This window comes from Anabrus simplex, chromosome 11 (genome assembly GCF_040414725.1).
Source record: "Anabrus simplex isolate iqAnaSimp1 chromosome 11, ASM4041472v1, whole genome shotgun sequence".
In the NCBI taxonomy this organism is placed as follows: domain Eukaryota; kingdom Metazoa; phylum Arthropoda; class Insecta; order Orthoptera; family Tettigoniidae; genus Anabrus; species Anabrus simplex.
In genome coordinates, this window is record NC_090275.1 from 61614181 (window position 1) to 61637901 (window position 23721).

Genomic DNA, 23721 nt, shown 5'->3' on the forward strand with positions numbered 1-23721 from the left:
CACACAAAAACAGCAGTGATGCCAGTTAGTAGGCAAGTCCTACAGGTTAACATCCAACTAGAAAACGTTAACCATTTTCAATATCTTGGTAGTACTGTAACCAAAGACCACAGACTTTAATATTACTTATCTAGACTTACAGAGCGCGCTGATGCTATGCAGAATATTGAACATGTTCGCGCATCGCCATGTTGTGGACGCTTCAGCTTCGAATGCATGCTTAGCACGTCATAAAGTTTACAGTCCCTTGCATGTTTTCGATTTTAATCATGTCTGTTAGAAGATCTGTTACAGTGTTATATGTGACGGAGTGATAACATATTGCCAAATATTTTCAAGGGGCGTGGGAGCTTATACATTACGGTAGGTAAATTGATCGGCAATATTAAAGGGAAGTAAGTTTGGCCTTACGCGTGGAATGAATTCGTTTGCAACCTTTATTTGTACAGATCGCTATCAGAAGGGATCTGGTATTTCTTTTCACATGTGAGTAGAAATTGAACTGTTATAAAATGACTTTCAATTACCATAATCCAGACCTAAACAGGTTATAGGGTGATTGATTCAGAGCACGTATGGACATGAAATTATGTTTAGTCTTCCTCTTCTACTTCTCCTTCTTTGCCATTTTCCAATTCATCGGAGATAATTGTTTAGAACCAAACAGCTGTTCTGAAAAATCATACATCTTTTTCACACATACTCTGTGCCGGTATTACAAATATGATAAATCTGGACCTATAATCCGTAAGATATGAAAGACAAAGCTTGATAAAACCCTTTTAATATTAGGGCAAGTATTGCTTCAAATAATTATCTGAAAAATGATTTAATGGTACCGTAGGTCTCATGTTCTCGATTTTTTCACACTTGCTTATAACAAAATAATACAATTGTTAATACGCTATTCCAGAAAAATATGACAATATGAAGTACAAATAAAGCTCATTACAATCCTAGTCTGCATTAGAAAAAACTAATCAAAAAACTGTTCAACTAAGATAGGCTATTAATATTTTGAAAGTGTTTTACGTTCAACTTAATTTATTTTCTTTCTTCCTTCCTTAATCCGTTTACCCTCCAGGGTTTATATTCCCATCAGACTCAGCGAGGAATCCCACCTCTACCGCCTCCAGGACTGTGTCCTGGAGCGAGAGACCCTGGGTCGGGGATACAACTGCGGATGAGGACCAGTACCTCGCCCAGGCGGCCTCACCTGCTATGCTGAACAGGGGGCTTGTAGAGGGATGCAAAGACAAGGAAGAGGAAGAAAGCGGCCGTGGCTTTAAGTTAAGTACCATCCCGGAATTTGCCTAGAAGAGAAGTGGGAAACCACGGAAAACCACTTCGAGGATGACTGAGATGGGAATCGAACCCCCTCTACTCATTTAACCACCCGAGGCTGAGCGGACCCCTTTCCAGACCTCATACCACTCTTCAAATTTCATGGCAGAGCCGGGAATCGAACCAGGGCCTCCGAGGGGGACAGCTAATCACACTAACCACTACGTCACAGAGACGGGCCATTTATTTTCCTTCTGGTGTAAATCATGATGCTCATATTAGAGAAAAAATTAGAACGGACTTTCAATTTTTATTTGTGCTCAGATAATGTTAATCCAGTTTGAGTTTGTAAAAGCAGTAATATTTAAGAAGATAATATTAGGAGGAGGATTTTACATCTTAAAGCATTACATTACATTCTTAATCAGTATTCTAATGGCTAATGCCTTGTCGATGCAACAACTCTCTTCTTTCATTGGCTGTTCGTTTCAGTTCCGCGTAATTGTCACAACTTAAACTCTTCGTGATGTCGTCCAAATGCTTCATCCTAGGTTTCCTCTTTTTTCCCAGCACTTTCCCTTCAAGAATGTTAGTTATGAAAGTGTTGTGTCTGATGACATGTTCAATCAATTTTATTTTTCTGTTTTCCATTTCATTTAATAATGCTCTCTCTTGTTTAACTTCCCTTAAGACTTCCAGATTGGTTTTTCTTTCCGTACAGATCGTTCTGGTCATTTTCCACCATATCCACATTTCAGCAACTTCAAGTCGATTCATTTCTAATTTTCCCAGAGTCCAACTCTCACTTCCACTCAAGGAAACTCAAACTAACCCTAGACATTCATTTCATTTTCAGAAATACACAATAGAGGCAAACTAGCACCAGTGTAACGAATGTCAGGCAGCATTTATCTAAGTCTAAACCACACAGAAGTGATCATTTAAGTTCTACTCATCCAATTACGTTATTTCATATCCAAACCAGCTGCCTCTGTGGAGCCGTGGTAGAGTGTCGGCCTCCGGATCCCAAGATAGTGGGTTCAAATCCGGCAGAGGTAGTCGGATTTTTGAAGGGCGGAAAAAAGTCCATTCGACACTCCATGTCGTACGATGTCGGCATGTAAAAGATCTCTGGTGATACATTTGGTATTTACCCGACAAAATTAATTAAATCTCAGCCATAGACGCCCAAGAGAGATCCGGTTTACTCTAGGTCCGCTAGATGGCAGACAGAGTAAACCGGAACGTCGAAATGGACGAGCAGACAGCCAAATGGCGTCAAATCGAAATGTCTGCAAACGGTAGCTGAGGCCATACGATTATTATTATTATTATTATTATTATTATTATTATTATTATATCCAAACCAAACCACATAACACAACGGGCCCGAAAGGTCATGGTCTACCATGCGACCGCTGCTCCGCCTGAAGATCTGCAGATTACGAGGTGTCGTGTGGTCAGCACGACGAATCCTTTCGGCCGTTATCTCACCGTCAGATAGCTCCGCAATTGTAATCACGAAAGGCTGAGTGGACCTCGAACCAGCCCTCAGAGGCAGGTAAAAAATCCATGACCTGGCCGGGAATTGAACCCGAGGTCTCCGGGTAAGAGCTAGGCACGCTACCCCTACACCGCGGAGCCGCATTTGATATTCAGAAAATGTATCTGATTTTTTAGAAAGATTTCTGCAGTCATGTATTTTTAAACAGCCTCTTCAGACAATTGAGTAAAATTTGCTGTACTGATTTATCAAAGAGGAATGATAAGCTATGCACTTTTTATTTTAAAAACTCGCAGGTTTCCTTCTTGTTCATATTGAAGATTTTTGCTATCGGTACAGGAGTTTGTAAATATTTAATTAATGTGTTCTCCAGTCTGCTGAGATGCAATATTTATCTCACGACATGTAATCATACTAGTTGCAGACTGCTGTCATTTGAACATGTCTTCGTATTTTCAAAAAAGCTACAGTAAAGAGCCTATATTTCAATTACATGTATCTGTTTCGAATGTTCAAACATATCTGTTACAAACATGACCCTTATATTAATGTGAGCGACATGATCGTTTTTGAGTTAACGCTAGGCTTTTATGCTGCTTTTTTTTTGTTTGTTTTCGAGGATTGAATTTCAAATATGTGTTTGTTTATACGAGGGTCGAGACATAAGTCATGGCAACTATTTTTTTCGCGAACAGGAGACAACACGGAAAATCTAAGATATGCATTTGGAAATATAGGGCATGTACTTACACATATTGCCCGAAGACAAATTCTGATTTCAGGAGATTCTCGTAGGAAAGTGACAGAACACAGGCTATTGGTAAACATTGTTTTATTATGGTATAGACAGCAACTACATAAGACTATGTACAAAGGATAGGTCTCCACTGGTTACAGACCTTCAAAATAATCACCCAATGTTTCCACTGACGCTGAATGCCATTCGCTGCATGTGTATCCCTAACGTGTGACACCTATCTCCGAAATGCTGTTACGATATCCTCTTTGTTAGCAAACCGTTGTCCACGTAATGGCTTCTTGACTTTGGGGATTAGATCATAGTCACATGGGCTCAGATCAGGCGAATAAGGCGGGTAATCGATCACCATTATCCGTACATCTTTGTCCATGGACACTGGACGGCCTAGGCGAGGCAAATCGGCAGTTGATACTCTAACCCGCTTGAGCGTCTCCACCGACCTCGGCACTGTTCTATAGGACATGGCATGCACACATAATGCTTCCCGCAGCTCTGCATGGCATTGGCGTGCATTTCTGCCACGGAGAACTGCTATTTTAATATATGATCCTTGCCCCTGCTTGTTGACTTCCATTTTGTGACGTTCTCACTCACATACTGAGGGGGGCATGCTTAGACCCACACTGTTGTTTACATACACCATCTAGTGGCATCATACGCAAGTACATACCATACGTTTCCAAATGCACATCTTAAATTTTCAGTGTTGTCTCCTGTTCGCGAGAGAGAAAAAAATAGTTGCCATGACTTCTGACTAGACCTACGTATATATTTATTTTTGTTAGTAGAGTATTTTTCGGTCTTCATATTCAGTCTACTAAGATCTTTTGTATGGCTATCCAAAGGATTTGTGTAGATTGTTTAATACAATTCAAAATGTGTTCAGTTTTACATGTAAGTATCTTTTAATATTAACACAGTTTTGATATTATGTATATTTATTGCGTGTGTACACGGTAGTCGGTGTAGGCTGTCATTAGTTTACATGTGCGAAATATAAGTTGATGCATGAATCCCATACGATCTCCTCGTTAAGCTGAGGAGCACTCACAACGCACATGGACACAATCTTCCCCAGTCACACGCTTCTACGCAGCCAGCGGTGTGGGGCCTTGATTGTAACTACAGTAGTGACGCAAAGTCCTCTGCTGAAATCACTAAGACAGTTCATAAAGGAGGACAATGTTATCACCGAGCTGGGTTTCTTCTATAGAATAACCATATCCCCTGGGGAGAGCGTAACCCAAAAAGCATGAATATGTTAAAATCATTCCTGTGATCTCAGTTTTAATCATAACCCTTTCAAATGTTATCTGCATAACAAGTATCTAAAAATAAAAATATTTTAATAAAAACATTGCAAAGGTTTATGAAAAATTCTGACATTTTTTTGTAATTTGAAAAAAACATGTTCCTTTTCTTCTGTAACCCACGGAGCAATTCCTTTGGTTTTCATGTTGTTGTCTTATGTCCTCTTGATAAGTCCTGACCACTAGCCCCTTTGATGTAAGATATATATATTTTTAAATTATTAACTTTTTTCAATGTTGGGCTGTTTTTGCACTTGATTTTAGAGTGGGTTATGAACCTATATCAGCTGGTAAGATTCTTTTTAAGTCGATTTTAGAGGACATCAAGAAGCATGCGATATAATGAAGCCCTGAAAATTTCATGCATTTGCACTGTGTAGTTTCTAACAAAAAGGGACATAAATACTTAAAAATACAAGTTATGGAAAAAAGCATTTGAAGTTGTCTTTTACTTCTAAAACACAATCATCTTTCTACGGATGGTAGAAAGCCTCATTGTCCACCATATGCATACTCCTCGTTGTCTTCCTGGCTCTTCCTTTTAGATCTTCTGTCCTGTCTTGCTTTCTGTTGCAGTTTCTGTATGTTTGGCTCTGCTTTCGATATCCGCCTTTGATCAATGTTGTACAAGATTTTTATTGTGTGTACTCCTGGCTCTAGTCCTGCCTTCTCCAACACCTGAATCTCATGATTCCCTTCATTATACCAGAGTGCAGCATCATACACAGCGATGTTCAACACATTTAAGCCATAAAATGTGGTTTTAGGACATCTGATCCATACTAAATTGTTGAAACTTTCAGTAGTATTTTGCGTTTTGCCATATTTTGCGATACTAGAGCCATCTGGGGATAAGAAAGTGTACTTTACAACATAGAGAATGAAAGTTTGGAGTAAGATAGACCCGGGAAATGGCTCAATAAGTGATAGGATTGTACGTATAGATTACATGAAGCATCGAATCATGTATGACATAGAAGGTGGCGTGGAAGTACCTACGCAATTAGACATTATTAATTTATTTTCATTACCTTCCAGTTCCTACATCATTTTCAAATATTCACATATTGAATAAAACATAATAACGACGTAAAACAACAAAAAACTCAATTTCCTAAAATTTTGATCTCAACCGCCTACATCCCCCCTTAAGTACAAAGAGAACCCTTTATCAGGTACAATCATCAGTAGAGATGGTAGCAGACTTCAAGCTGCAGAAATGAAAGTCCAGAGGTAAAATGAAATGTCGTATGGCTTTTAGTGCCGGGATATCCCAGGAAGGGTTCGGCTCGCCAGGTGCAGGTCTTTCTATTTGACACCCGTAGGTGACCTGCGCGTCGTGATGATGATGAAGACAACACATACACCCAGCCCCCGTGCCATTGGAATTAACCAATTAAGGTTAAAATCCCCGACCCGGCCGGGCATCAAACCCGGGACCCTCTGAACCGAAGGCCAGTACGCTGACCGTTCAGCCAACGAGTCGGACAGTCCAGAGGTCATTGCTACAGAAAACAAGAAGAGATAAGATCCGTCATAATACACAGATAAAGCAGTCGCTGAGTGAAAATGTAAGAACTTCAAGACTCAAATGGTATGGCATGTGAAAGGGTTGGATCAAAAGAGAACAGCAAGAAAATGGCTAGAAAAGGAACTGGAAGGCGAAAGACCCAGAGTCAGACCAAAGAAACGGTGGATCAATCAAGTAAAGCAGGACCTGGAAGAAAGGGGAGTGAAATGGCACCAAATTGAGAAGGAAGAAATATACCTGAATAGACAAAGATGGAGACCGCACTTGTACCACACCCGGGCGACTGGAGACGGTTAAAGGATGATGATGATGCTGATGATGATGATGATGATGATGATGATGATGATGATGATGACACTTCGTAGAGCGAGCTGTTCAGTAGTTCTAAACTGACCTCTGAACTCTCTCCCCTACAAGCACTCTTGAATGTCAGTCGGCTGTACAAAGATTCGATCCTACGTCCTTCCGCATAGAAGGCGAGTGTCGAAGCAGAGCACAGTCGGTCAAAACAAAAAGAAACTAGAATAGCACCTCAATGAGTCCTTCAAAAGTTTTGATGTCATGGACACAGAGTTGTCATGGTAACCTTGATCAGTAGTCTATACAGAATGATTATCGCTGACCTATGAGGTGTGTGTGTCGTATTGGCCATCCTGAACTGCTGCAGCTGCCACTGGTGAGGTAAGGCGATGGGTGTCTCCCGGGCTACTCACTGGAGAAAGGAGGGCAGCCAGTATAAAACAGCTGGCCAAAGCATGGAGAAGTCAGTTCAGTTTCTAGATCACTAGCAACCACAACATCATATCAACCATGAAGGTCCTGGTAAGTACAGCATTCAGGAAAAATCTCCGAAAGCCTTCAAATGGAATACTACTAACGAAAACAGCGAACATTCACTCTGAATTATCCGAGCAGTGTGAATAATGCTCTACTATACAACGTACAGAAAAGTGCTGAAATTTTGAGATTTTGAAAAAGGGAAGAAATAAGTCTTTAAAATATTCAGTTACGCTACTCTTTATCAAAACGTAATAATTCGCATACAGGCCCTGAAGACCCTTTGAGTAATGGGAGGTAAAGGTTTCTACTAGTCCTAACCTCGGCACTTAGTTGTATTCAGTGTTCACCTGTACGCTCTACCGTTCTTGCCTTCAGGACAACCTGTTAGTCATGAATGAACCACAGGGCCATTTGCCACTACAGATAGGGAGTGGTGGTGGGGGTGATTTTTGTTTTAATAGGAAGTACAAGTAGGTTGTCTTTCTCTCTGAACTAATTAAATGGGAACCTTAAAAAATATTCAACGGAGGAAATTTAAGAATTAAAATATAAGACAAGAATTAATCCGAGAAGTTTAATAAAGCATCAAAAGGATCGTAAGGTCTCTAAGTAACAGAACGTTTGATATTTACATTCGCTAGATTAATCAACTCACACACATACAGCGAATGATGAAGGGAAGTCTCGTTTCTGTTTTTCAAATTTTCGAAGAGGAATCAAACTCATGTCCTTCAGGGTGTACCGATCGCGCTTTATCCGTCTTGACTAAGTAGTTACCTAACCATACGACCGAATCTTGGAGTTATTACGAGGAGAAAGAAAGTATAATCATAAATATACTTTTTGGATACAACAATGAAAATAAATCAAGCGTGTGTGTGTATAAATATACACATTACCAGTCCAGGCGCTAGCTTCCTCTGTGGATTAGTGGTAGACCTTGGTTTCAAACCCGGCAGAGATAGTTAGACTTCTAGAAGGTGTAAAAGGAAAAGTCAATTCTACGCTCTGTACTGATATCGGCATTTAAAAGATGTCTCGTGGTACATTTGATGATTACCCGACAAAATTTACAAAATCTCGGCCAGCAAAGATCCAGCTTACTGTGCCATCTGGTGGAGTCAAAGGAAATGTCGAAATTGCTATGCAGGTAGCCTAAGCGGCTTCAAATTGAAATGGCTGTACACAGTAACTGAAACGATATTTTTTATTAATATTATTATTAGTAATAGTATTGTTATTATTATTAAAGGTACAGGAGTTAGCAAAAATTTTTGAATGGAATACAGTACATTCGTTTCAAAACAACGAAGGTAGTTTATAAATATCTCTTTCAAAACAAATCAGTGGATTATCAGCCCAACGAAGATCTTGTCCTGCCAAGTCCGCTGCTGCCCAGCTAGGTGACATTTTAGCGTGTACATATTGTCAGCCGTATTCTTTGGCTTTCGTGACGGATATATCTCCTTCCTCGGATAGGAAAGTAAACAAGAAGTACATTTGTTGCCTAAAAGACCATGAAGCTCCCTGAGGACCCAAGAAAATCACGTGGTGTGGTACTCAGTTATTCAGAAGGCTGATGGAACCCAGTATCTCCAAAAGTGAAAATTTAATTTCTAAATCCTTTTATCTCGTTATAGGAATAGTACTGAAGTCGATTTATATCATCCAAGCACGTATATACAATCTCATATTCTAAACGAATATCGAATCTGACAGTTTAGAAAGCTAGAGAATTCTTGTCTTTAAAGTGGAACTCTTTTATATGTCTCCGGTGTAATAAAACTCTTCATCAGTTATAAAAGTGCTGAAAACTGTAGAGTATTATGTTTCCTTGCCATCTCAAAAAAGGGTACCGAGTGAATCTTCCACCATTAAAGATTTTTTTTAAACACTCCTATGTTATCCTCAAGAGAGTGAGCAAAATCCGTTTTTCACCTTCAAAAAACTTTAATTCATAAACCTGCGGTCCCGAGGTACGGTAAACTATGGAAATGGCCGTTATACTGAATAAAGTCCTTAACGAAATCAATAATCGTAGCGAGAAACTCGTTCACAGAAGCATTTCACATAACAGTTTACACATACATTTTAATTACCAATATGTCCGACTCGTTGGCTGAATGGTCAGCGTACTGGCCTTCGGTTCAGAGGGTCCCGGGTTCGATTCCCGGCCAGGTCGGGGATTTTAACCTTCATTGGTTAATTCCAATGGCCCGGGGGGTGGGTGTTTGTGCTGTCCCCAACATCCCTGCAACTCACACACCACACACAACACTATCCTCCACCACAATAACACGCAGTTACCTACACATGGCAGATGCCGCCCACCCTCATCGGAGGGTCTGCCTTACAAGGGCTGCACCCGGCTAGAAATAGCCACACGAAATTATTATTATTATTACCAATATTATATTAGGCATCATTGAATATGAACTGTTTTCTCTTGAGATGTATAAGACAACTCGAGGATTAGATGAAGAGAAATAATTCATATTAGCAGGATAAATATCTACTTATCCCTGGTTAATAACCAAGGGATTAGAAAGGTACCAAGTTATGAACAGCGTTTAATAAGTGTAAAATGAACTGAAACTGACATGTAGACTCGAATATTTCCACAAAAAACCTAGTAAGCCTGAAATTTATAACTATATTATTGTGATACTGCAGAACAGAAATTCTCGTTACAGAACTAAGATAATTATTTAATCTCTATAATTTTAATTCCTTAGACTGACTACGGCATGACTTGAAAGTATCCTCAGCACTTAAAGAGTTACTGGATAATTAATTATTTTTTTGGATTTTCATTCTAATTGTTAACGATTTTAATGAAGACCAGGGCGTCGAAATTTTGTGCCGCTGGAGTTCTTTGACTTTCTGAAATATAATGGTACGAAGGTTGTCTCATAAAATCACTCTTGAATGTGACCAAGCCAACGACTTAACCACAGAGCCAAAAAGGTATACTGTTGACAAAAAAGTTTATGGTGTTGAGTAATGAGAAACTTGGATGAATCATTGCATAACTCATGTATGTCCTTGATGGGGCGGATTTTTTAAAGAATGTCTGCCTTCGCAGCATAACGGTTAGTACTGTTAGCTGTCATCCTCGGAGGCATGGCTTCGATTTCCGGTAGTGTCAGAGATTTAAGAATGGCAGCAGGGCTGATGTGTTGTTAAAATGGTATATGCAGCTCACCTCCACTGGGGATAGGTCTACGTCTGAAAATAGCTGCACCCCTCGGGACTAGCACACGAGTTTGATTTAATCTAAGAACAAAGTGGACTCAGCTCTAAAATCTAACATAAGCAATGAACCCACTTGAAAAGATTACTAGACTCCCTCGGGAATTAATTAATGATGATAAGAATGGAAAAAGCCAATCGTACAAGAATTATTTTTCTCCAAAAATTTGGAAAGGTATTACAAAGTAAGCCATTCTCCGTACAAGTTATGGAGGGATTAGAGGAGTATAACGTAAAGGTTTCCACTATTTCCAACTCGGCACTAAGTGGAAAAGAGTAGTCAGTTCTATGCCCGTCTGGTTACTTTTGTCCCGGGAATCAATTTTTTGTGGAAAGAGTAACACAGAAGTTAAAATTTTTTGCATTCCTCACAGGGAACATTTTGGTGTATAGCTGATAGATAACAACCCCATTTTTCATTTTCTTTTCCGAAATGAGCCTCTATGGACTGCGTGTTAGCAACCAATCATATTTTCAGTGTTTGTGCCTTGTTCGTCTGCCAGCTGACATCCTGCCAGTATCTCTTGAGCCCATCGATCAGCGCTGGTAAAGGGCATCTCCGTCTTCTGGGTTCTGTCTCCATCACAAAACCCTGATAGTTTTTCACCATCCTTCTGAAACTAACCCTGTCATTGATTTTATCGTCCGTAATGCCCACCTCTCTCAGATCTTTCTCACACTCTTGGAAGCATCTCGACTTAGATGCCTTCCAGTTTTTTGAGTGAGTCGGTCATTATTCATAAGGAACATGTGCCCATAAAACGGCAATCTCCTTTTGATAATGATGATGCTTGTTGTTTAAAGGGGCCTAACATGGAAGATCATCGGGTCCTAAATCTCCTTTTTTTAAAATTATTGTTGTTATCGATTCCAACACCCTGTATACTTCTTTATTGGATTTCAGTAGAACCTGCCCGTCAACCCATCTGTTGCCCAAGATATTCCGTAGTAGCCTGCGTTCTCTCTTAAGTATTTTATTAACTTGTCCTTTTCGATTCATGCACAGGGTCTCCGAAGCATATAAGCCTTCTGGTCCAACAACAGAACTACCACAATATTAAATTAGTCTCAGTAAAAAGTCGTATCAATAACAAACAGCTCATGCAATGCATTCCAAATCTTTCGTTCGGACATCCTATTTCTACATTCACTTGAAAGAAGCTTACTTATTACTACGGACTTAAATATGAAAGTCAAACTTTATATTATCAGCATAATATTCCGGCCGAAGACGAACTATTTTATGCTGAAAATCCAAACATTGTAAGACAGGTTGGAAAGTTATTGGTGTGTTTCTTCTTTCCAGGCTGTTTTCGTCCTTGCTCTGGCCGTAGTTGCCTACGCCGAGGAGAAGAAGGAAGAGAAGGTTACCGTTGAGGAGAAGAAGACCGAGAAGCGTGGAGTGCTTGGTCTTGGCTATGGTGCCGCCCCCGCTCTGGGATACGCCGCCCCTGCCATCGCTGCTGCCCCTGCTGTCAGCTACGCAGCTCCCGCCGTCAGCTATGCCGCTCCCGCCGTCAGCTATGCCGCCCACGCTCCCGCTTACAGCTATGCTGCCCCCGCCATCCATGCTGCCCCCGCCGTAGCTAGGGTAGGATATGCTGCCCCCGCTGTCAGCTACGCTGCTGCTCCCGCTGTCAGCTACGCCGCTCCCGCTTACAGCTATGCTGCCCCTGCCGTCGCTAAGGTAGGATATGCTGCTCCCGCTGTCAGCTATGCTGCCGCCCCCGCTGTCAGCTACGCCGCCCCCGCCTACGGCTACGCTGCTCACGCCCCCGCCTACGGCTATGCTGCCCCTGCCGTCGCTAGGGTAGGATACGCTGCCCCCGCCATCGCCGCCGCTCCCGCTATCAGCTACTCCCATGGTATTGCTGCCGCCCCCGCTATCGGCTACGCTGCCCACGCACCCGCTTACGGTTATGCCGCCCCTGCTCTTGGATACTCCAAGGTCATCGGTTAAGCAGTGAACTTCTTCAACTCACACCGATCCACAATTCAGGTGAGTACATCTTATTTTTTTCAAATTTGACTAGCAGCCATTTGCATTCTAACACGACACACATCTTTTCCTTATGATGTTCCACAAATGTGAAGGAAAGTAAACCACCCTGTTAAGACTTCCTGCTGATTATATCACCGAGTTCCTCCATTTCTTCCAACCACGTCACCAAAGTTAGCTTGGAACATCATTCGTCTCCAAGCAGCACTCATTAAGTAGGGAGTTGTGCATGACTGCCCTATGGACGTAATTTACAAACGTTGCTGAAAATAATTATCCTAATATAATTAACCTGATTTAATGAGCGATTCTAATCATTATCCAATCTCTCATTTGCATTTATTTATACGCGTATGAATTATTTCAAATCAAGGTTATCGATTCAAACTAAAAAATTGCGTGTCTATGATTAAACACAAACACATATAATCATCACATTCCTTTCCCCCCTTCCCTGCGCTTACAGAAATATCCCTCCCTTACTTACAAGCTGAACAGTACAATTACAGTGTATAGTAACAGACACTCCATAGATGAACTCCATCTTAAGTCACTTACTGCCATTCTAACCGGAGTAATGTTACTAATACTTGACTTAACTTGCAGTCTCAAAACTCTATATTTTGAGGACACTTAATAACATTTATTATTATGCTAATGCTGCTGACTTTTGATACTTAACAAATTATTGACTTAAAAGCTACCAGTTTTGTTTTAATATTCATTTAATTGTTCTCTGTTTGTTTGTTCCAGCAGAAACCGAAGTGGATGAGGTATACCACCTTCCAGGTCTTTCAACATGTACTCACGTTCTAGTGAACACTCACCAAGTTCTCATGAATACACCTCTGTAAATTATTTCATCTCTCTTTTAAATTATGTGAATAAACTATTTATTTATTACGCCTAAAAATAGAGTTTCGTCTGTGAAAACCACTCCTCCGACATGTTTCTCCCTTTCCATCCTACCGAGCTCGATAGCTGCAGTCGCTTAAGTGCGGCCAGTATTCAGTATTCGGGAGATAATAGGTTCAAACCCCACTGTCGGTAGCCCTGAAGATGGTTTTCCGTGGTTTTCCATTTTCACACCAGGCAAATGCTGGGGCTGTACCTTAATTAAGGCCACAGCCACTTCCTTCCCACTCCTAGCCCTTCCTTGTCCCATCGTCGCCATAAGACCTATTTGTGTCGGTGCGACGTAAAGCAACTAGCAAAAAAAAAAAACTTTTCATCCTCACCTTTATCCTTTTTTTGCACATATATATGTTCTACAGTATGACTGAGCAACCTTGATTACCTGGCTATTGATATCTGTCAGGAGTGTGGTCTCCCCACTGTTTCCTTTTTCCCTTCACTCGCTCACGAAAAATGTTCAAATGAATTTATATATTCTTGCATACACATTACGAATTACAATAAAACTACCGGTAGTAATAATTAGACTGTGTATCGCTAAGCATTAATGCCCTGCATTTCAAGATCCCTTCCATACAAACCATTTAACAGAAGCGTAGTGCAAGTAAAATGACTATCTACAGTAGCACTTACTTTTAAAAATAACAATTTAAAAGATTCATTTGACTAAAAGCTTCCGTGGCTCAGGCGGCAGCGGGCCGGCCTCTCGCCACTGGGTTCCGTGGTTCAAATCCCGGCCAATCCATGTGAGACTTTTGTTGGACAGGGCGGAGACATGACAGATTTTTCTCCAAGTTCTCCCGTTTTCCCTATCATCATTTATTCCAGCGACACTCTCCAATATCATTTCATTTCATTTGTCAGTCAATAATCATTGTCCCAGAGGAGTGTGACAGGCTTCGACAGCCGGCACAATTCTTATCGTCACTGCTAGATGTAGGGTTCATTCATTCCATTCCTAATCCGGTCGAATGACTGGAAACAGGCTGTGGATGTTCAGTTTCATAATTTGACTGCAAATTCGTAAACATTAATACTTTGAACAGCAGTCTCCTGATTGTAAGAACAGTGTACCATGCAAACCATTCAACAGAAATGTAGTGCAAGTAACATGACTTTCAGGAGTTCATCACAGTCGGAGCTACTAGGGCAAGCAGCTTCCCAACTCAATGCCCTATGACGACACAGCAGAGTGCCCTGCTGTCCGACATTGTGGAACGGGCGTTGTGCTGACGATAACACTAACAGTGCCAACCCGTTGCACGTATGATATATATTGTTCATACTTGAGCAAATTAACTTTACACTAATATGACCGTAACATTTCATACACCTTGCGTTCTGTCCACCTCACTGGTTGAATGGTCAGAGTTGAGGCCTACGGTTCAGAGGGACCCGGGTTCGGGGATCTTAATCGCATCCGATTAATTCTTCTGGCTCGCGGAATAAGTGTTTGTGTTTGTCCAACACTTTGATCTTCATATTCAGACAACACACTGCATTGACAACCACCACAGAAACACGCAATAGTGTTTACATCCCTCCATATAGGGTTGACGTCTGGAAGGGCATCCGGCCGTAAAACAGGGCCACATCCACATATGTGACAGTTTGCATCCGTAACCCCACAGATGTGGGAAAAGTGGTAGAAGAAGAAGAAGAAGAAGAAGAATACACCTTGCGTTCACTTCAAAACGACCCACCTTGAATAAATCTAATGTTTATTTTGGTTTTTGATTTCTTATTGAGGAAAAATTTGTCGATTTAAAAGTGGCACAAAAAATTCAATTAGCAGTGATTTTGAACACACACACAGCCCAAAGAATCTAAATTGACGTGGTTTTTTAGTAACATCAAGAAAGATAAGGAACATTAAATATACTCAAGGTGGGAATTTATGAAAACAAATTAATAATTATTTTGTAATTGTTGTTATAGTGATTACCCTTAAGTTCAAGAAGTTTCAATAAATAAAGAAAATAACAAATAAAAAATAGTTTCATCATTAACAGTTCAACTATTTAAACTTTACAATAACCCAACTCTTATTCATGTAAGTAATTCTACTAGCTACCTATCTTCAGTTCGTAACATTAAAGGGGAAACAAAACTGAATATAGTAAAATACTATATTTTAGTATTCAGTCAACCCCCTGTGGGCGGGGGCGGTACAATAACATCTACCGTATCCCCTGCCTGTCATAAGAGGCGAAAAAAGTGATCCCAGGGTCTCTTAACTTAGAAATTTTGGTTTTACGACCACGGGCTCCTTATCTGAATAGTGGAATTGATTCCACTTTGTTACTGCAGAATGAGTCACTTTACGATCGATTGCGTTATTTATCGAACAGGGAGTGGTTTAAAAATAAATACACTTCCCATATGGTGTTCTGTGTTTGTTTTGCAATTCCTCGAGCAATGAACTCATTACAAGTAACGTAATCGAATGTGAGAAGTGGAACGTTGATTTTAGACGGAGGTTGAGATAACGAGGACTAGGTGGTATTCCGGCTCTCATGTCTAAGAACACTAACTTTTTCGGGTGCAAGATTGGGAGAACAATTCTGTTTCTTTGTTACAAAATATATGCCATTTCTTATTCTTTACATTATACATTTGAAACGAATTTTATTAAAAATATCTTGCGTGTACTTTTAATAATGAATAATGGTATTGCCTTTACGCCCCACTAACTACTTTGATGGTTTTCGAAGACGCTCAGGTGCCAGAATTTAGTCCAGTAGAAGTTATTTTACATGCCTGTAAATCTACCGACACGAGGCTGACGTATTTGAGCACCTTCAAATACCAGCGGACTGAGCCACGATCGAATCTCCCAAGTTGCGGTCAGAAGGCCAGCGCCTCAACCTTCTGAGCCACTCGGCCCGGCTGTATATTTTGTAATTCCCTGAGTTCTCTTAAACGTCTAGTTCAGAAAATTTCTATTTTCAAGAAACATAAATGCATAAGCGCGTATGTGTTCTTATTTCTTGGAGAACACTGATTATTACACATAGAATACTTAACAAAATCTATACGTTTCTGACAATTTAATGTTGTTATGAAAACCATTTGTTCGAAGTTACATCTATTCCATTTTCTGTTCATCATACGTTCCATCATTTGCAACCTTCTTGCCTTCAATTGTAAGATGAATATGAAGATCAAACTGTTGGGACAAACACAAACACCTATTCCCCAAGCCAGAAGAATTAATCGGGCGCGATTAAGATCCCCGAACCCGGGTCCCTCTGAACCGAAGTTTTATACATAGACACACAAGTGACATTTAACCTTGTGTATTATAATGTGATGGAATTCGAAGTGCTGGTGGTGGTGGCGGTGGTGGTGGTGGTGATGGTGGCGGTGGTGGTGATTATTGTTTTAAGAGGAAGTACAATTGGGTGAGCATCCTATACTAACATGAATTATAAGGAAAAAATGGAATGAGCCGGACACTTCAAAAATTAAGGTATCGGGGAAAGGGAGGCAAGGGCCTCGAAGGGCATGATAAAGAAAGACCCCCTTGGACTTGCACCGACCGAATCGGGAAAGAATGAGAGTTGACCAAGCAAGGTCGGATATTATAAATTTATAATAAAGCTCTTGTCTTCCTTTCTCCGATACCTTCATTTTGAAGATTTCCTTCTAATTCATGTTAATAGAGGAAGGTCGCCCAGTTGTACTTCCTCTTAAAACAATAATCACTACCACCACCACCACCACTTCGAATTACCAAACCAAACCAAACTCCATGGCATTACATCCCTTGAAGGGCCTTGGCCTATTAAGCGACCGCTGCTCAACCCGAAGGCCTGCAGATTACGAGGTGTCATGTGGTCAGCACGACGAATTCTCTCGGCCGTTATTCTTGGCTTTCTAGACCGGGGTCGCCATCTCACCGTCAGATAGCTCCTCAATTCTAATCACGAAGGCTGAGTGGAACTCGTACCAGCCCTCAGGTCCAGGTAAAAATCGCTGACCTGGCCGGGAATCGAACCCGGGGCCTCCGGGTAAGAGGCAGGCACGCTACCCCTACACCACTTCGAATTACATCACATTATAATACACAAATTTAAATGTCACGTGTGTCCCTATGTATAAAACTTCCTTACATTAAAGGCAAGAAGGTTGCAAATGATGGAACGTATGATGAACAGAAAATGGAATAGATGAAACTTCGAACAAATGGTTTTCATAACAACAACAACATGAAGTTGTCAGAAACGTATAGATTTTTTTAAGTATTCTGTGTGTCATAATCAGTGTTCTCCAAGAAATTTAAATAAGATCACATAAGCGCTTATGCATTTATGTTTCGTGAAAATTGAAATTTTCTGAACTAGACTTTTAAGAGAACTCAGGGAATTACAAAATATACAGCCGGGCGAGTGACTCAGACGGTTGAGGCGCTGGTCTTCTGGCCGTAACTTAGCAAGCTCGATCCTGGCTCAGTCCGCTGGTATTTGAAAGTGCTCAAATACGTCAGCCTCGTGTCGGTAGATTTACTGGCACGTAAAAGAACTCCTGCGCGATTAAATTCAGGCACCTCAGCGTCTTCGAAAACCGTCAAAGTAGTTAGTGGGACGTAAAGGCAATAAAATCATTAATTTTTAAAAGATACACTTAGGATACTTTAATAATATTCGTTTCAAATGAATAAAGCATATGGGATATACTTTCTAACAAAGAAACAGAATTGTTCTCCAAATTTTGCCCTCGAAAAAGTTTGTGTTCTTAGACATGACAGCCAATATACCACCTAGTCCTCATTATCTCTACCTCCGTCTAAAATCAACGTTCCACTTCTCACATTCGATTACGTTACTTGTAATGAGTTCATTGCTCGAGAATTGCAAAACAAACACAGAACACCATGTGGACAGTGTATTTATCGTTAAACCAGTCGCTGTTCGATAAATAACGCAATCGATCGTAAAATGACTCATTCTGCAATAACATTAAACTTATTTGCGAATTTTCATACGGAAAACAGGTTGTCGAAGTATAAATGAAGTGAATGTTACTGTTTTATAGTTTTACAGATTATGTCCTCAGGGGTTCTCAACTTGGGAGAGTGAGTTGGAGACCACGAGTCCCTAGCTGATCCTGATGTTGATTGCACTTATTTGCGTCAAGTTTCAACCGCCCTCTCTTGGTCAACGCTTGCTCTCTTCCTATCCCGAAAGTATCAGGCTTGTGAGAGTATGAGAGTCACATTTGCCGATAACTACATTCATCGAAGAGTCAAAACTCCTCTAATCTTTACCCCCGATTAGAATTAAGAGGTTATGTTGTATTGTTTTTGTTTGTTTTTTACAAGTCCTTTTACGTCGCGCCGACACAGAGGTCTTATAGCGACGATGGGGCAGGAAAGGGCTAGGAGTGGGAAAGAAGCGGCCGTAGTCTTAATTAAGATACAGCCCGAGCATTTGCCTGGTGTGAAAATGGGAAACCACGGAAAACGATCTTTAGGGCTGCCAAAAGTGGGGTGTTAGGACCCACTATCTCTCGAATTCAAGCTCACAGCTGCGTGCCCCTAACCGCACGGCCAACTCGCCCAGTACACAGAGGTCTTACGCCGACGATGGGGCAGGAAAAGGCTAGGAGTGGGAAAGAAGCGGTCGTAGTCTTGATTAAGGTACATCCCAAATATTTGCCTGGTGTGAAAATGGGAAACTACGGAAAACGATCTTCAGGGATGCCAATAGTGGGGTTTTCGGACCCACTATCTCCCCAATGCAAGCTCACAGCTGTGCGCCCCTAACCACACGGCCAACTCGCTCGGTAGTAGAGGAAGACCAAGATCGTCTTATATCTACCAAATTCAAAATGATGTTGGCTACAGGAGATATCAAGGCAAGACAGAAATGCATGGAGGATGGCTACCTGTGCTCCTGATGACAGCATCAGAGGCTGCTCATCCGAAGGCGGTAGGGCGTGGTCGGTTCATTTCGAAGGAGGTAGTTTCAGTTCCCTGGTAAGAAGTAAGGAATTTAGAACTGAGATCTCAACTTCTGGAGCGGCACATTGCTTTGAGTACCAGGTTAAAGATGACCGGGCTCAAAGACAACCACTATACCCCACTAGTGCAAACATTTACATTCCACACCTCCAAGGGCCTTCATGGCCTGTACGGAGTTGGCTTTGTTTTACAATATAGCATTATATGACGTTGTAGATATCTCTGGTAATATTTCCGGTGCTTCCAACATAAACAGAATATGCAAGCTGATTGTTTCAGCGCACGAAAAACGCTTCTGTCCTGATCATGTTCGAACACCTAGTTGTGGTATTGCAGGCAAAACTTTCTACTCGAGAGTACAGTATGGAAGCCTACAACAATTCAATCTTTCTATTATTGTTATTATTGTTATTATTGTAACCAATAATACGCACGTTTGCTCTTATTTTCTTGTGAAATATGTATATTGTTGCATTGCCCATAAATATATCTCCATCAATGCATTGCCTTACGTGTAGTTTAAAATTCGTGCGTAATGTGAAGAAACGGACGGTATATCTGAAATCTACATGAAAAATTTGTCTTGAAAAGTATAATTTTATCATCGGTTATTTAAATGAGGTTTATGTCGACCAGTTTTATTAAGGCCTGGTTTTTAAGACTCGAGGTATGAGGTACGTAACCACATCCCACATATTGTTAATGATAGAATAGATTTCAAAGTTGCGTACGACGCGCTCTGCGAGCTTCGCAAAGATGAACATGTGGATTTGGCCCCGTTTTACGGCCGGATGCACTTCCTGACGCCAACCCTATATAGAGGTATGTAATCACTATTGCGTGTTTCTGTGGTGGTTGGTAGTGTGGTATGTTATCTGACTATGAAGAAGAGAGTGTTGGGGCGGACACATACCCCCAGTCCCCGAGCCAGAAGAATTAATCAGAAGCGATTAAAATCCAGGACCCGGCTGGGAATCGAACCCGGGATCCTCTGAACCGAAGGCCAGTACGCTCACCATGTAGCCAACAAGTCGGACGTTCTGTTTCTGTGTGTTTCCTATTATTATTAATTTACTATGTGCCGGGCTGAGTGGCTCAGACGGCTAAGGCGCTGGCCTTCTGACCCCAACGTGGCAGGTTCGATCCTGGCTCAGTCGGGTGGTATTTGAAGGTGCTCAAATACGTCAGCTTCGTGTCGGTAGATGTACTGGCACGTAAAAGAACTCCTGCGGGACTAAATTCCGGCACCTCGGCGTCTCCGAAAGCGTAAAAAGGTAGTTAGTGGGACGTAAAACAAATAACATTATTATTATTATTATTATTATTATTATTATTATTATTATTATTATTATTATTATTATTAATAATAATAATAATTTACTATGTAGATTAGAAGAAAATACGTTCTAACATTGAAATAAACGCGCGCGTCGACGGTTGCAGAGTGGGCTTCAGCTGGTCCGACAGATCTGTACTCCGACCGACCAACCGAGCAGAGGAGGGGTGCCTACGCCTCTGCATTCGGGAGACATTCGGGTCCCCATCGTCAGCTGTCCTGAGTATGGTTTCCCGTTCTCCTGTACTAAGGCGAATGGCGGGACAGTTCCTAGTATAGGCCACGGCCTCCAGCCCTCTCACCTTCTCTTTCCCCGATACAAATCTCCTGGCCTGAGAGACGGCGTCACCGTCTAGGAGGCCCGCCTCCCCCCTTCAGGGGAGGAATGAAATAACTTTAGTAGGAGTGAAGTAAACAGTTTCTTCTACGTGTGAGGCATATGTCCTGAATGCCTGGCTGTACCTTATTGTTTCACTTGCATTTGTGTTTGTCTTCTTTTACACACAACACACAATATACCAACCACTCCATACACATGCAGTAGTGAACATTATCTTCTACGCAGGATCGTCATCAGCAAGGGCATCCGATGGCAAAATGGTGTGAAGTCCACTTGTATACGTGGCACAGTTCACACCCGTAATCCCACCGCTTTACAAGAAAAGTGCCCACCCTCATCGGAGCGTCTGCCTTACAAGGGCTGCACTCGGCTAGAAATAGCCACACGAAATTATTACTACAAGAAAAGTGGTAGAACGAGGAAAGGTGCAAATTTGCAAAATATCTTGAGGGATGGAAGATTACTTGTTACCGGGCGAGTTGGCCGTGCGGTTAGGAGCGTGCAGCTATGAGCTTGCATCCGAGAGATAAATCCCACTGTCGGCAGCTCAGAAGATGGTTTTCCGTGGTTTCCCATTTTCACAACAGGCAAATGCTGGGGCTGTACCCTAATTAAGGCCACGGCCGTTTCGTTCCAACTCCTAGCCCTTTCCCATCCCATCGTCGCCATAAGACCTATCTGTGTTGGTGCGACGTAAAGCCACTAGCAAAAGAAAAGATTAATTGTCAGGCATAACTTGAAAGTTTGCTTCTTATAACATGGATATGTATTTGGGTTGGCTTTGCTGGTGAGATGAAGTGTTTACAGTGCAATGTGTCTTCTGGTACGGGCTAGAATAAATTTGTTACTTTCATTGACCTGTCTCAGCCTTATCCTCGGCTTTGACGATATGAAAGTGACTGAGGTATGAGCGATGCTACAAATACGATCACCGGACGAGTTGGCCGTGCGGTTAGAGGCGCGCGGCAGTGAGCATGCATCCGGGAAATAATGGGTTCGAATCCCACTGTCGACAGCTCTGAAGATGGTTTTCTGTGGTTTCCCATTTTCACACCAGGCAAATGCTGGGGCTGTACGGCCGCTTCCTTCCAACTCCTAAGGCTTTCCTATCCCATCATCGCCATAAGACCTATCTGTGTCGGTGCGACGTAAAGCCACTAACAAAAAAAAAGTAACACCATTCCTTATGCAGCCAGTCCCTGTTATGAATGGGGTTATTTATTTATTTATCGTATGATGAATCTATGTACACACATGCATATAGTTCAGGATAAACGTGCGTAGTCACAAGTCCGTACAATACTATAACTCTAGGTCTAGCATTTTGACCCAATCAACTGCTTCATCCGATGTGCGGTGAATGTCCATTAGCATTCCTTTGAAAGCTCGAATTGGGCAGTCAGCAACAATGTGGTGGATTGACTGAGAAGAGACACCACAATCACAATCTTCAGAGCTAGTCCAACCCCATTTGCACAACAGATAACCACATCTGCCTTGTCCAGGTCTTATTCGCTGATATGAATGGGGTGAAAATATCGCTTATAGGGTCAGTTGGTGCATGCATTTCAGTTAAAAAGGTAGACTCTTGTCCTCATTCCGAGGTGATGCAGCTCTGTTTCAGGCACACCACCAATGGAGGTGGGCTGCATGTACCATTCCAACTACATATCAACCCTTCTGCCATTCTTAAATTTCCGGTAGTACCGAGAATCGAACCCGGTCCCCCGAGTACGGCAGCTAATAACACTAACAGTTACGCTCCGAAGTGGGCTTCGTAGACTGATATGTAATAGCAACTTGTGGACCGGTGAGAAAAGCAATGGGAAACTACCTCACTCCTCATTTCCCTAGTAGCTTATTCCTCGTCAGTGACACCTAGGCTATCACAGCTGTTGACGGAGCTGTGGAGGATAAAACCAGCCTTCGGGCTGAATGCCCTGCAATATGTATTTGGGCTGGGGTATTATCTGGAACTAGCAATTATTGTACCCGTTCTTCGCGGGAGAATTGGTAATGGATTACACGTTTCCTTCATTACTTTGTGCGAAGTTACATACCTGTTTTCAAACGCTTAATACGGCATGTTAAACTGATATTATTTCCTACGAACCCATGTGACAGTTACGTGAAGTACGATAAAGTTGAACGAAGTCGAGAAGGAATGAGGACGATCAAAGAGTTTAGTACCGGGCGAGTTGGCCGTGCGCGTAGAGGCGTGCGGCTGCGAGCTTGCATCCGGGAGATAGTAGGTTCGAATCCCACTATCGGCAGCCCTGAAGATGGTTTTCCGTGGTTTCCCGTTTTCACACCAGGCAAATGCTGGGGCTGTACCTTAATTAAGGCCACGGCCGATTCCTTCCAACGCCTAGGCCTTTCCTATCCCATCGTCGCTATAAGACCTATCTGTGTCGGCGCGACGTAAAGCCCCTAGCAAAAAGAAAAAAGAGTTTAGTGAACGGTAAAGTTCCTGCTCCGAAGTTGAACGGAATTCTCCCTGCTTCCTGGAAAAATATTGTTGGTTATCTGAAACTTGTAGCGGCGCTCCGGTTGAAGACTCATGAAATATATCGTTGACGATAACCTCTCTTATACACGTTCTATCAAAAAAAGTAAAATGGATCTTCAGTTCTTCCCGTTAACCCACCTTGAAGTGACATGACTTAGACTGTAAAACACCCCGTTAATGATATCTCCCTTATTAATCATCATATAGAAAAGGGGCATATGAGAAAAAAGTTTTAG

The 23721-nt window shown here is 41.7% G+C and overlaps 1 protein-coding gene across 1 annotated transcript in view; it reads left to right on the plus strand.

Annotated features, from left to right (window-relative positions):
- The first annotated feature begins 7192 nt into the window (after window positions 1–7192).
- The window catches only part of LOC136883143 (ice-structuring glycoprotein), an 82095-nt gene continuing 65566 nt past the window's right edge, over window positions 7193–23721 (plus strand). The window contains exons 1-2 of the mRNA XM_068229608.1: window positions 7193–7211; window positions 11728–12376. Coding sequence (XP_068085709.1) covers window positions 7200–7211; window positions 11728–12376 — 661 coding nt within the window. The 5' untranslated portion in view covers window positions 7193–7199. The remainder of the gene's footprint in view (window positions 7212–11727; window positions 12377–23721) is intronic.